Raw genomic sequence first — 15,198 nt, forward strand, 5'->3', positions numbered from 1 at the left:
CTGTTAGCCTGTCCTTGTACATGAGGTGCTCAAGCCCTCCTCTGGACCCACTCCAACAGCTCGATGTCCTTATATTGCGCACCCCAGAACTGGATGCAGTACTCAGATGGAGTCTCACAAGAACAGAGTAGAGGAGCAGAATCACCTCCCTCGACCGGCTGGTCACACTTCCTTTGATGCAACCCAGGATACGGTTGGCATTCTGGGCTGCAAGCACACATTGCTGGCTCATGTTGAATCTTTCATCAACCGACACCCTCAAACCCTTCTTCTCAGAGCTGCTTTCAAGCCATTCCCCACCCAACCCGTATCTGTGCTTGAGATTGCCCCCAACCTAGATGTGCAGAATCCTGCACTTGAACTTGTTGAACTTCACGAGGTGGGCACGGGCTCACAGGTCCCAGCATCAATCCCTGAGGAATGCCACTTTTCACTGGTCTTCACTTGGACATTGAGCTGTCAACTGCAATATTCTGAGTGCAACAATCCAGCCAATTCTTTATCCAGTAAGTGGTACATCCATTAAATCCATTTTGTATTTTGAAACAATGGCTGGAGGAAGACTGGAGCCCTTTACATTGTCAGTGGTCACCAGAAAGATTGTAAGGCAGTGTTATGCTCCCATGGTTTGTCTAAGCTTGAGCAGTATATGTGGGTAAATCCAGACTAGCTTTTACCTTGTAAAAGGGTGTTAACTGGAATGAGGCATAGGCATTACAAGCTTGATCATAATTTAAATTGCCTACTGAATTGTTAAGCTCATGCTGAAGACCTTCCTATCCAATTTTTCATACTATTTATTCAGCTATCTCATTTGTGCAACAAATCTGCACATATTAGAGTGTGGCACTGCTCTCTTTATTCTGGTTTAGGTTTCTACTGAGTTATCACAACGTACAGGACAGTCAATTGTATTACTTATTTGCCCTATACACAAGCTGTCTGAATAAAAATGAATTCCTTCCCCTTTCTAAAGAAGAAGACTAGGAGTCCTTCACAGTGTTGGTCAGAGATTTCCCTTGGAGACAATAAACAAAACAAATAACCCATACATGGAATTCCAGCAACTCCAGGGAAGGATAGAAGCAACATATGTGCAGCAGAACAGAGCTGCAACATCTCAAGACACTGCTGGCCTTCCAGTTACAGCTTACTGGTTCCCATCCTCTCACGGAAGCTACTGCCATGAGAGATGATTTAACATACACATTATCTGCTCCTGAATTACTTTAAACTTGGTTTATGTAAACTGAAAATGCCAATTATGTGTATGAATACAAATCCAAAGAATTGCAGCAACTCAGGAGTGGAATTCCAATCTGTTAGCCTTCCCTGCTATGGAGATGATGACCTCCTTTAACAGAGAAAAAAGAAGAAACCGCTACTATCAGCCATAGCCAATTTAACTTATAAATATCAATTGGACAGTCCTGTAAATCTCTAACGGATGCAGTTACACTTCCCACAGTTGCATCAGGACAAACCAAAACAAAACCTTACTCCTCAGAATGGAATATTTAACAGCTAAAGGAGCTACTGCTTTTAACTAAACATCTAAAAATTCTGCAGCCTCCATGCAGGAGGCTTATGAACCTCACCAGTGGGACTGGAAATGGTACTGATTTTTTTGCAAAAGGATTATTTCTTTCTCTTCTCTTTCAGTGTTTCTTTCTCTTAAGAAAATTTGTTGCATGTCACACCCTGTCATGTACCTACTCACATCTTTCTCTGCCCAGACTGTGCCAGGCATGAAGATGAGCAAAGGAAGGTCCGCTTTTCTCTGTCCAGTATATTCCATGCCTCAAAGATACAAGGCAATAATATTAACTATGATTTAAAGCGAATTAATCTTCTCGCACTTCATCAATTAGGAAAGGCCAGTTCTCCCTGTATATTCTGGGAATAAATTAAGTTGCTGAACTTGTTGGACTAAATGTGATTCAGACTAGGAGAATAAAAATTAGTCTCTGAGCAAATGCACTGCCAAATGCGCTAGTATATCCAGTAAGTAAAATAACTCGAGTACATTCCTTACACTATCCTAGGCAGCCAAAGAAGTGATAGTGAAAATTTAGGAAAGCACTCACCCAGTGGTCTGAACTGCTTTGTCCCCACCCCACCCCAGGCTCCTACCAGCCACTGCTAGCAAGGGCAGAATCACAGCAGAGGCAGAACAGTTTTTAGCTGGCTGGGTGGTATCATCATTTAATCAGCTGATCATGAATCTTCAAGGGCAAAGGCAGAAGAACAAATAGGAAAGTTTCTCTAAAAGTAATGCCTTTTACTGTATTATGTTGACAATGTGTGTGGCAGTAGAGGTTGAATCCTCCCAACAATATTCTGTTACATTTTGTTGTCATGTAACAGATGGCAGCAGAAGAGTAATCTGACAAAATGGAGTCTAACATGCAAGCACATATGAAGGTGTGTAATTGAATTCCTCCATGCAGAAAAAGTTGCACCCATTGACATTCATGGATGCTTGCAGAACACTTATGGAGACTAAACAGCAGATGTTAGCACAGTGAGGTGGTGCATTTCAGCAGTGGCAACAGAAATATGACAGACAAGCCATGTTCTGAACAACCCTGCAGATTTTAAGAATTTGGCATGCACGCCTTTGTTTATCGCTGTCAGAAATGAACATGATGAAAAACAGTGTTTGTAGCTGAGTAGCTGAGACTTCACTATATCAGATAGTTTTATTGTGCTAGTTCATCTGTTGCAGTCTCTGTGGAAAGAAATAAGAGGCATTACTTTTGGAGCAACCTATATAGAAAAAGCTACATGTGATTCATGAGCCACCAACTAGACCAAACAACTTTACTGGACAAAGTCAGGGCTGTTGCTTTCTGTACAGATGTCAAAAGGTGTGCACACTTTGGCTAGCTCATAACAGCAATCTGATGTGTCTGGGATGCATTCAACTTATTGTAGAAGTTAAGCACAGATGGCATACTTGTCTTCAACTTGCTGTTGAGTTCCAAACACGCTGAAATTACAGTCACTGAGATATTTGTGGAAACAGATTTCAGGTATCTACAGATTGTATGTAAGATAGCTGATCCACCTGTTTGGGGGGTAACACCAGACTCCTTGTAGAGAAGTAAGCAAAATTTTTAAATATATGCCAAACAAGATTTTCAGAGAGAAGAAAAGAGATTTGTTCAGGGAAGGGCATAGTAAACCTGAAAAAGGGTAGTATTACTTTCTCTCTTTTTTCAAATTATCTTGGTTGTCTAAGTTCTTAGCAGCTCTGCTGTAGATAGCTCTGAGAAGCTGAAGTTTATCACTCAATATGTGCAACCCCAAGAAAAAAATGCTTACAGAAAACTCAGCATTGTGCCTAATGTGCCAGTGTCCTAAGCAAGCTAAGTTTTCTTTCTGATCTTCAGTGGGAGTGAGTTTCACAACTGATTGCTGAGAAAAGCCTCATTCCTGCTAGGATGCAGTTGTAAATCAAAATTTCTCTGTAACTCTTCACAGAAGGAAATGTGACCCTTGAGACACAGTCTTCAGCTTATCTGAGGCATTGAAAAACAATGACTAGGCAAGAGTCTAAACTATAGTAAACGCTGTGAGAAACTATAGCTTTGCACATATGCCCCCTGTAGTCAGTGGAAAAGCACATGCTGAACAAATCTTTAAGAATGGTTCAAAACTGGTGGCACTACCTCTAAGAAAGGGCAAGATGGAGTTCTTGACCTAGAAGATAACAGAAGGCCTCGCCAACAGTAAGAGTAAATGCAACTTAGCTGCCTTCAAGGACGGTGTCATTTAGATACTCAGTATCAATTGCCTCAGCAATTCAATCTGCTTTCTGCAGCCAGCAATGTCTTGACTGTTGAACGTTCTGGGGAATGACTTTGTGCCATTGACATAGAAATCCCTTACATATGCTATTGCTAGGCAGGAGGTTGAGCTGTTGACTACAGGTGAAATTAATGGGCTGTCCAATCCATTCTCAGAAAAAAATGAGCAAAGATCATAAAAATCAGGATTGAAGGCATAGAGTAGACAGGAGAGGATGACAAAGGGAATTTGCACTGCTGCTACCAGGATGAAGAAGCAGACAAGAGGTTTTATAAACAGTTGGTTGAAGTCTCAAGGTCTCTCCCCCTTGTTCTTGTGGAGAACTTCAGCCCAGACATCTGCTGGATTTATAGTACCGCAGATAGGGAACAGTCTTGGAGGTTCCTGGAGTGGGTGGGAGATAACTTCCTGACACATCTGGTGAAGGAGCCAACAAGGGGAAGCAAAATCCTGGGCCTGCTGTTCGTTAACAGAGAAGGTCTTGTGGGGGATGTTAACATTAGAGGCTGTCTGGGGCATAGTGATCACAAGATGCTAGATTTCTCGGTCCTTGTCAAACCACAGAGGGGGCTCAGCAGAATTGCCACCTTGGACTTCCAGAGGGCAGACATCAACCTCTTTAAGATCATGGTTGAGAGGGTCCCTTGGGAGGTAGTTTTGGAGGGTGGGAGCCCAGGAAGGCTGGGAATACTTTAAGGATGTAACTGTGAAGGTGCAGGAGCTGACCAAGTCATGGAAGACAAGCTGATGGGCAAGGAGGTCAGCTGGCTGAAAGAGACCTTTATCTGGAACTCAAGAGCAAAAGGAAAGCTTATGGTCTCTGGAAGAGTGGGCAAGCTACTTATGATGATTACAGGTACATAGTGAAGCTGTGCGGGGAGAAAATTAGAAAAGCCAAAGCCCAGCTAAAACTGAACTCGGCCACTAAGGTAAAGGACAACAATAAATATTTCTATAAATGCATCAACAGCAAAAGGAGGGCTAGGGAGAATCTCCATCTCTTGTTGGACGCTGAGGGCAACATGGTGACCAAGAATCAGGATAAGGCTGAGGTACTGAATGCCTTCTTTGTCTTCAGTAGTAAGATTTGTTACTCCCTGGGAACACAGCACCTTGCTCTGGTAGATAGGGATGGCAAACATAATAGGCCCTGCATAATCCACGATGAGATGGTTTTGGACCTGCTCTGAAAGGCTGGATGCCCGTAAGTCCATGGGGCCAGATAGATTGCACCCTAGAGTGCTGAGGGAGTTGGCGGATGTGGCTGCCAAGCCACTCTCCATTACTCTTCAGCAGTCCTGGCTAACCGGGGATGTCCCGGTGGACTGGAGAAAGGCAAATGTGACGCCCATCTTCAAAAAGCGTGGAAAGATGATCCTGGTAGCTACAGACCTATCAGTCTTAGCTCGGTGTTGGGGAAGGTCATAGCATGGATAATCTGGGGAACCATCATGGACCAATTAAAGGCCAATCAGGGAATCAAACCCAGTCAGCATCAGCTTACAAACAATAGAGCCTGTTTGACAAACCTGAATTCATTCTATGACAAGATGACCCACATTGTGGATGAAGATAAGGCTATTGATGTGGTCTACCTGGACTTCAGTAAGGCCTTTGACACTGTCTCCCATAACACTCTCGTGGAGAAGCTGGCTGCCCACAGTTTGGATGGGCATACGCTCCGCTAGGTGAAACACTGGCTGGATGGCCTGCACCAAGAGTTGTGGTCAATGGAGTTAAATCCACTTGGCAGCCAGTCACGAGTGCTGTCCCCCAGGGCTCAGTACTGGGGCCGCTTCTATTTAACGTCTTTATTAATGATCTTGATGAGGGGATTGAGTGCACACTCAGTAAGCTTGCAGATGACACCGAGTTGGAAGGGAGTGTTAAGCTGCCAGATGGGAGAAGGGCACTACAGAAGAACCTGGATAGACTGGATCAATGGGCCAAGGTTAACTGTATGATTTTCAATAGGGCCAAGTGTTGGGTCCTCCTATTGGGCAAAACCACCCCAGGCAACTCTACAGGCTTGGGGAGGAGTGGCTGGAAAGCTGCCTGACAGAAAGGGACCTTGGTGTACTGATGGACAGTCAGCTGAACATGAGCCAGCAGCGTGCCCAGGTGTCCAAGAAGGCCAACGGCATCCTGGCTTGTATCAGGAATGGAGAGGTGAGCAGGACTAGGGAAGGAATCTTGCTCTTGTACTCAGCTTTGGTGACGCCTCATCTTGAGTACTATGTTCATTTTGAGCACCTCAGTACAGAAAGGACATGGAAGGGCAAGAAGGCTTGTGAAGGGCTTGGAGAATATGGAGCCCTACGAGGAGAGACTGAAGAAACTGGGGCTGTTTAGTCTGGGGGCTGAGGGGAGGCATTATTGCTCACTGTAAGTACCTTTCAGGTACTGGAAGAGAGAGCGGGGTTGGTTTCTTCTCACGGGTGACAGGATGAGGGGAAATGGCCTCAAGTTGCACCAGGGTAAGTTTAGGTTGGATATTAGGAAATACTTCTTTACATAAAGGGTTGTTATGCACTAGAATAGGTTCCTCAGGGAAACTGTTGAATCACCACCCCTGACTGTGTTTAAAAACCACTTTGATGTGGTGCTCAGGGCCATGATTTAGTGGAGGATTATTAGGGTAACTTGGTTAGGTTGTGGTTGGACTCGTTGACCTTAAAGGTCTTTTCTAACCTGAGCAATTCTATGATTCTATGACCTGACTGGATTTACTTAGGATGAACTTAGGATGAGAGAGAAGCCACGTGCAGGACATCTCTCCCACCTACACCTCCAGCCCCTTCTACAACAGTATAATTTGTTTAATGGAAAGAATCTACTCATTAATTTAACTTATCACCTTGCCTATCACTGATGAGAAGCTATTACATGTATTCATCACTGGCAGAAAAGTCTTATAGGCTGTTGCACTGATAACACTCATCTGCAGATATTTGCTTTGGTAAAAGTACTGTCAGTATTGAACTTGTTTAATTTTTCCTATATCTTCTAGCCAGAGTTTCACAACTTCTGAAAGCTCTACAGCGCAAGTATACCATTCTAGTAACATGCAAAGCCCTGTAAGCTGCTCTTCCTCAAACTATTAATAACGATGCATTTAGAAGGAGTTCATGGTGAGAAACAAGTAACAGGTGGCAAAGATAATATTACACTGGAAAAGAGCAGAGCAGCCACAGACCATGTGTTGGAAGGTTAATGTCTCATATTCATTGTCATGTGACAGAATGTACTTGGAACATGAAGAAATGTCATGGAGATGTCATGCACAACTTGTCAATCCAAGTCCAAGAGTTAGTTCATTTTATCAGGCTCCCAAAGCCAAAAATCAAAGCAGGATTACAAACACTATTTACGTTTCAAATTACTGAACTTTTAGCTGTTAGCTGTTGTATGAGTAATTTACTGCACCACTGAATAAATGCAAACTCTTTCTCAGACACATTATCTTTTATGTAATGTTTTGGTTTTTTTTTTTTTTAAAAAGAAACAAAACAAAACAACAACAAAAACAAAACACCTGGTATTTGGAGCTAAACTTCCAAAGCACAAAGGTTATCTGGAATATTTACTGCTTAGTGCAGTACCAGCAGTTTCCTAACTCAGGTTCTTCAAGTCTAAAACTATATAGATATAAAAACAACTTATTCAATGTCTTAATGATTTTTTTTTTTTAATGTTAACCTCTGAAATGTCATATATTCGTGTCTCAAAGAAACCTTCAAGTATTTACCTACCCACACAAGAAGATTATCAGCAGTTTGCTTTTGAATAACAATTTCACCTTAAAAAACAACACTACAAATCCAATAGCATAGAAATTATTTTATCCAACACATCTTTAGTTAGTATACTTGGTACAGTTGAACAGAGTGATCAAGTAATAAAACACCCTAGCCATATGTAGAGATGTAAAAATGCAGGGAGATATGAAAATCTCAGCTGAAATTCAGTTTTCTTCTGAAAAACTTTTTAAAACCACATTGCTTGATCTGTTAAAAGTGTTTGTTTTGGCCTGGGATTGAGTGTGACAACTCTTATCCAGAATCTGTAAAGCATTTAGTCAAGCCTACTTAAGTCTGTATTTGGAAATATCAATATAACATACTGTAGAATTTCCAGATTTTGCTGCTTTATGTTATCTGATCTCTCCTGTTGAGTGGAGTTTGATTACACAGGTCTATTGCATCAAACTCAGGATTTCTAAGACAAATGTACCATGTTGAATTATAGGCATGGCTCACAAACTTTATATAAAGACTGCACTACCACAACATTTGAAGCATGTTGAATTATAAATCTTTCAAGAAAAAGTGCTGGAGTTTTCCTCAAGAAACAGAAATTGCCACAGATTTTCAGAAGTAAAGTTTATTTATTTAAACTAGTTCTGTTATGTTAACCTGACCTGGAGATCCTAGCTGAAATCTTACAAAAGGAACAACGTAGAGTACACCTATGTGTACCTCGTACACAATACAAATCATATTAATGCCCCAACTTTCTCCTCCAGAACACTACCAGCAGAAGTCACGCTTTCAACTCCTACAGCCTACATTGAGAAACAAATAAAAAACTGAATGATTTACTTCATACATGTCTTAGTGGCTTCCACTCAATCAGTGACTTCACTTGTTAACTTATCTCGCTTCTAATAAGCAGTTGTCAATATTTCCATCAACAAAACTGGATGTAAACTCCAGTCAGGAATTCAACAATGAAAGAGCATCCAAAGAAAAGAAAAAAAAGGGAAAGTCAAAATATTAAATGATGCCCCAGAACATCATTTTGTGAAGTGAACCCCAAGACATCGTGCATAGTATCACTGGCTCTGGAGCAAAGATTTTTCAAGTCCTGTGGCACATCTCCTTATGAAAATCAAACTTCAGTGAGTTGACGCTCTTTGAAAACCAGATAAATTACGTGGGCCCTGTGACAGCAACATGAAATGACATTTCACCGTGTAAATCCTTACAAGCCTAACTTAGGTTGATATGACATGGTACATAGGCCACATTTACCTCTCTCTTATTATACAGACAAAGTCCCCAAAGACAAAGCACAAAAACAGCATGCTGTCAGTTTAGATAAATAAAATCACAATTGCACTAGATCACAAGTTCACTATGATTTTTCTTCCCTTAAGGATTTTGAAGTGTTATAATCTCTCTGGTTAACACCTCCCTCTAAACTTTCTGGTTTTGTTCCTGAAACTTCTAAAGCACTTCAGTGTGATTCCACTAAGGAGACAGTATACTTCACCTTGGCATGAACATTTGTTTAGAATCTCTATAGAACAAAGCAACTGCGTGTTGCAAATCCTGCTTTTCCAAGGACTTTTTCCTCAAAAGTCACCCCTCTTTTTTTTCCCCCTTCCTTTGTCACATCAGACTTCTGTTTTCTTTCTCAAACAGTTCTTAGAGAAATTACTACACAAAGTAGTTTGTCAAAGGAAACCCCTCCCAGCAAGGTGATGCTCTCTAATATCTTTCATTCATGGGCAGTCAGGGCTGGTATTTCAATTTCTGTTTTAATTTTCTCAAGCAGGTTTAGTAGTACTCTAACAGAGGCTAATTCTTTTAGGGATCAAGTTTAGTAGTACACAGTATGGGGTAGTAAAACTACGTCTGCAAGAACTGCTGACAACTAGTGCTCTAAGCATCAGACATTGAACAGCAAACTCCTAGCCAGCATTCTCCAACTCAGTTCTGGAAAGGTTAGGCTTGAGACAGCTGGGAAGCCACAACTCAAGACACATAAATTAATTCTTCTTTCTTCTGAAGGCACTAGTTAAGAATATTTCTAATGTCAGTTTGCACAAAGTACAAGATATGGAAGCTCATTTTTCATTATCTTGCTCCTGACCTGGGGTTGAAGTGTAAGCTGTAACACAAGGTGAAAAGCTCCAAATCCCATTACACATGCCTTCAACCATCTATCATGCATCTGCTTCAAGCTCTTATTATTTTTAACCACGCAATACCTATGATAACTGTCATCATTGTAACTATTTTGTTTGTATGCTAAAGTACAATGGCACAGTTTTTGCAAATTTAAGTTAATTCATGAAAATCCTATCCAGGCTAAATTAAGAAAGTTTTTGCCAAACTGATTTCTGCCAACGTACCAGAAGTAAATTCAGTAAAATATCAGCAACATAATACAATTTCATAATATCTCTCTCTTATCTTTTGTCTATTATTGTCCCTGTAGTCAATGCATACCTGTTCATCATTGGTACTTGCTTAGCACAAAGTGCAGCTAGTGAGATAGACGAGACAGAAAAATGTTGCCATTGCCTTTGACTGAGAATTTACTCAGCACCAAACACATGTACACAAAGAAGAATTTTCTATGAATTCTTCTTATGTATATAAATAAATAATTCAAAGTGTACCAGTCACCATTACCAAACATACTCCACAGACCTAGTCAAAAAGAACTGTACAGATGACACCATGAAAAGTATGTCTTACTCCAGGGTAGAATTAGGACCTTGTACAATTAGGGAAAGAACTCAGAGAGAGTTGTGACTGTATTCAGTCTTCTGCTCAGTGAGAATTTTTTGAGAGGTCTTCAAGCTGTCATCTAACAGTTAGTGAGGCCACTGCTTTTAAAGAACTTCATAGCAAATGGATACCTTACAAAGAGTCCATTCCTTACCCAGAATTTGACAAGGAAGAAGGCATTTGCTGGCCCCCTTTCAAACAGTTCTTTCAGGCCCCCTTTTTTCTCAGGGAACTTGTCATAGATCTGTCGGATATCCACTGCCTCAAGGTAGGGATCACTGTAGCTGGGATTTGAATGCTCGATGTGCACAAACAGGTGTTTGTTATACTGCAAGAACACGAAAAACAAGGGATTAGGAAGTTTTTCAGTATATTCTGAATATACAGCTTTTCATGGGAGAAAAGCTGATGTTTTCGCAAACTGGGTGGGTCCATCCTACCAAAGAAATCCAAAAAGCTCATAAGCTCATAAGACCACTTCAAAAGATCTTCAAGCCCAGAAAACATACAGTTTTTAATCAGTTGATGCAGAGAGCATTAACAGTGCACGGAGGGCTGGGTTCTGAAGATGGTATGAATGATTAAATGGAAAGGTCTGTACCCGCACTCTACAAATCACTGTGACAGTAGATGCTCTGTCATCTTAATCCAGAAGAAAACAGCCAAAAAAGCCTGACTACAGGAATTTTCTTAAAATTTGATAGCACTTTCTAATATAGCAGAAGTATTAGCTGAAAGATCTCTGCTAATACCAGCTCATGCTGTTTTTAATTTCTTAAGAATACATCCAGCTTCTTGCTTCTTCTGAAGTAGTTCTGTGTTTTTTCCCCCTAAATTCACTTCTAAATCAGTGCCTTGTGTAGCTGCTACTAAACAGTCTGGAATTACCTGAGATGCAGAATGTTACCTGTCACGAGTCACTCAGCCAATGAACATCAAAGCTCCTTATCCTGAGAAGAACTACCTGAATTACCACAGCAAGGTGTCAGCCAAATGCAACTCTTTTTTGAACTGCAGTTTTCTTGTCTCAGAGAAAGGAAGTGTAACTGGCTCATCGCCAGTGTATTTCTCAAGATGCAGTGTCACAAGGCTTTGGTGAGACAGGCAAGTCTTATTTCTCCTATTTTATATATGTTTCCATAGAAACACACGGATGCAAATTTGGCCCAGTTGGCCCCAAATTTAAGTTCTCAGCACATAAGAGAGATTATGTGGCTCCACATGATCTAACCATCACTTGATTCTGGATCTATCCTCCTAGGCTGAACAGGGTAGCTAGAATAGCCCTACAGGGACTGTACCACTGTCTCATGACCCTGGAAAGGGAGGCCAGAAGGACATGGCACGTAACTGGCTATACTGCTGTAAGCAATTCTGTCCTTTAAGAAAAGGATCTGTTTTAACTGGGTTCTTTGTTTCCCAAAGGTGCCTTCCTATTCTCAGTAGAGAAAAGAAGCAAGTATTTTCATACACATATAGCATATATTCACAATGAGCAGGAGCTACCTGAATGCCAAAGATAAATGAGGAGTGGAAATCAAAAGTGTATCTTACCGTGTCTTGATCTTGCTGTTCCAAGAACGCTGAGAACTCTAACATCCAAAGTTTGGAGCTAGCAACCCTTCGTCCTTGCCAAGCTGGTCCTGATGATGAAGGTGGGAGGCCAGTGGGAGAGTCAAATCCTAATCATACAAGATTTATATACCAAAATTTAGAAACAGGTAAGTTGTAATAGCTCTCCAATAAAGATCCTGTTGTCAAATCTCACTTATAACATTTTCTTCTAACTTCACTCATCATGCAAAATACCATTCATATGTTTCTCACTCCACCTGTGCTGTAAATGGCTTCTCAGTCACATTCTGCTAAGCCAGCAACTGTTGGAGTTGTACCAGCTGATGAAGAAGATAACCTACCCGGTTTTGACTTCACAGAAAACATGCGACTTTAAGAAGACCTGGAATTCCCTAAGTGAGCAGTGAAATAAGTTGGCTTAGTATCAGAGAATGAAGCATCACCATCAACATGATTAATCAACTCCTCAAAGTGGGGAAACTGAGAAGAAAATACATTTATTATTCCACTTAATGAGGAATTGGAAAGGCAACTGTTACGATGGAATACAATGTTCTAATGCAAACAGCATGGTGGAAGAACAACAGATAAATATAAACTTGATTTTCATTCCCAATTAGGAGGAAAAGAAACCCCAAAACAAACAACAAAGATAAGGACTAAATGTTGTTTTGTTTGTTTTTTTTTAAAATAAACTGTTTGAGCTCTTTGATATAAGGATGTAAACTAAAAATAATTACTAAAAATAAAGGGAAACTATATGAAATTAATTTTGTATCTGCTGGAATGTTTCAGTAGGCAAAAATCCTTTTAAAAATAACTTAAGTGTTAGCTATATTTGAAGTTAACACATAATTTGAAAGAAGTAACTGTATTTCTTACCAGGTAATGGCAGTGAAGGCTGTAGAACATAGGGTTGTTGAGAAAAAGGTTTCACACTATAGAGTATGCAAAGATAGTTGAGGGAGAGAAGGAGGGAAGAGGAAAAGGAAAATACATTTGATCAACAGTTTGTACAGATTAGGTGATTTAAATAAACACTTTTCATTTCTCCCAGAACAGCTTCCAGTATTCTATGAACCACTTTTCCCCACAAGACAGCTTATAGTTTCTGTTCCCTGACCTGCCTTACAAACACCAGCAACAGAACAAGAAGAGAGCAAGAACACATAGCTGGAGTGAAAAGTATAATCCTTCAAGCCACTTGTCCTTAAGTTGTCTTAAATTTCCTCACAGAACATATCCTGCTAGGTTACGTAATAAAAAGTTTGTCTCCACACACTTAAGATAGCACAGTGGAACAAGAGAAGGCAGAGTGACCTAAATAATATTCTGACATAGCTACATCCAGGGCCATTACTGGAGAACCATCAGCCAACCTCTTGTCTCTGCACTGAGAAAGGGGGAACCCCAATAATAGAGTCATAGAAATAAAATCCCTGATTTGATCAATCCAGGTTGTCAGGGAGCCACCAGCCTCATTAGCTAGGTAGGAATCCAACTCAGCAAGTCAGTTGGGGTTTACAAATCAACTACCTTACAAACTGAAGGGACTCATGTCTAGATGGTATGGGACACATTGAGATAAAATGAAAGAGCATTTGGCAATTGCAAAAGATTTATTTTGTCTACATTTAGGGTAAGTACAGGGATAAAAGATACATGTTGCATATTAAAAGATTAGTACATTTATCTGCCCATGTCCTGCACATTACCATTACAGTCTGTACTGTCTTCATATTAAGTTCTAGTTCTAATTAATTTCCTGGATAAGGGTCTCTCCTTATCTGTAGTATTCTGTAGTGCCTGTGGAGGTCTAAGTGCCATTCACAGGACCAACTTATGGGTTACAGGGGCCCATGTTTCTGTAGTGTCAGAAACTACAGCAATTAAGAGAGTGCTCACTATTGAATATCAAGCTAGACTAGCCAGCAAATAGATGACTTCGGAGCCAGCTGTATGTCTTCAGGGGCGAGGCACCTTGAGGAGGCTAATTTGAGTTGGGCAAAGAGATCCAGACCAACTGACATAAAGACTGTGAAGTCTGAAGAGTGACTGAAAGCCAGGTTTGTATGTGTTTATCTTTGTGGGTGGCAAACTGGGGAAGGGTGAAGATCCAGGACCATCTACTGGGTGGACTATATATCTTAGTTATATATCTCAGCTACCAAAAATATTCCCTGTGTTCACATGCACGTGCATTTATCTGCGTGCGTGAGGGACCTACACCAGCAAATAGAGTGAAACTGCAGCCTCAAGAGTTCAGGTGCTGAGGTGCTGCAAAGGGGGAGACAGTGGATCCAGGGATAGCTACTAGATAGAGTGCACAAACCCAGACACTGGATGGATACACAGTGTGTTTATATTCCCTTAACACACCTTCACCAACATCATCCAGAGAGGGATACAGAATGAGGTTGTTGGTGCTGTTTGTATTTATGAGTGCTAAGTCTGTGTTCTTTTGTGGGGGCCAGTGTATATTTGCATGTATATGCAATTATATATTTATCTGTTTGTGTGCCCACCAGGGCACACATTAAAATAACCCACATTAGGCTGTCTGAGTTGTGGGGCACGTTAAAGGGATGCAATCCATACTAAAGATACCATATGAAGGCATGGGATTTTATTCATTTAAGAATGCCTTGCGACTCTAAATTTATCTTCAGCCTTAGAAGAATGTCAGTCCTTAGGTCTCAGATCCACAGTCAGGGAATCTGTCTAAGAACAAGGATTACATTAACATTTCAAAAATCTTGAAATAGCTAATGTCATTCCTCAAGGAACACATAGGAAGCACCTGTTCAGACAAAGGAATACTCACTCTTGCAAAGATCCAGCTTGGCTTGGCAAAGCTCCTTGCCAAAACTGCAAGAAAACAACACAGAGGTAAAGGTGATTACTCTTAATATTGAGGAAAAAAAGCCAGACTTGCCCCTGTCTGAAGAAAAAACTGCAAGCTCAGACTTAAAGGTATGATTAAGCTGCAGTTTCTCTTTCTGCTTTCCTGGTTTAATCCTTGGAGAATATTTTCTACACAGTAATAGTAGTAAAAGCAAATGACACAATAGTATTTTTAAATGTAAAATAGCATGTATGCATTCTTGCACCTGTCTCCAAAGCTTTAGAAATGCTCCCCCTCTTCAATGGGCCACTTTTTTCCAGAACTCCACAGAAGTATTTTGGGAGAAATCAATGGTGATCAAATCTCACTAGGCTCAACATAAAGGACAGGGAATGCTGACAGGCCCTTTGTGTTAAAAGTTGTGTGTAAGAGCTATCAATTTGT

General features: G+C 40.7%; 1 protein-coding gene across 9 annotated transcripts in view; it reads right to left on the reverse strand.

The window, feature by feature from the left end:
- Nucleotides 1–15,198, reverse strand: part of TEAD4 (TEA domain transcription factor 4) — an 87,726-nt gene that overhangs the window by 30,654 nt on the left and 41,874 nt on the right. For 8 of the 9 annotated variants that reach the window (XM_085234490.1, XM_085234511.1, XM_085234482.1 and 5 more), the window contains 4 exons: nt 14,734–14,777; nt 12,792–12,847; nt 11,889–12,016; nt 10,489–10,662 (listed from right to left, as the gene is read on the reverse strand). In XM_085234490.1, coding sequence (XP_085090616.1) covers nt 10,489–10,662; nt 11,889–12,016; nt 12,792–12,847; nt 14,734–14,777 — 402 coding nt within the window. The remainder of the gene's footprint in view (nt 1–10,488; nt 10,663–11,888; nt 12,017–12,791; nt 12,848–14,733; nt 14,778–15,198) is intronic. The other variant, XM_085234514.1, reaches the window with a different exon arrangement.

This window comes from Meleagris gallopavo, chromosome 1 (assembly GCF_905368555.1).
Source record: "Meleagris gallopavo chromosome 1, MGAL_WU_HG_1.1, whole genome shotgun sequence".
Classification (NCBI taxonomy): domain Eukaryota; kingdom Metazoa; phylum Chordata; class Aves; order Galliformes; family Phasianidae; genus Meleagris; species Meleagris gallopavo.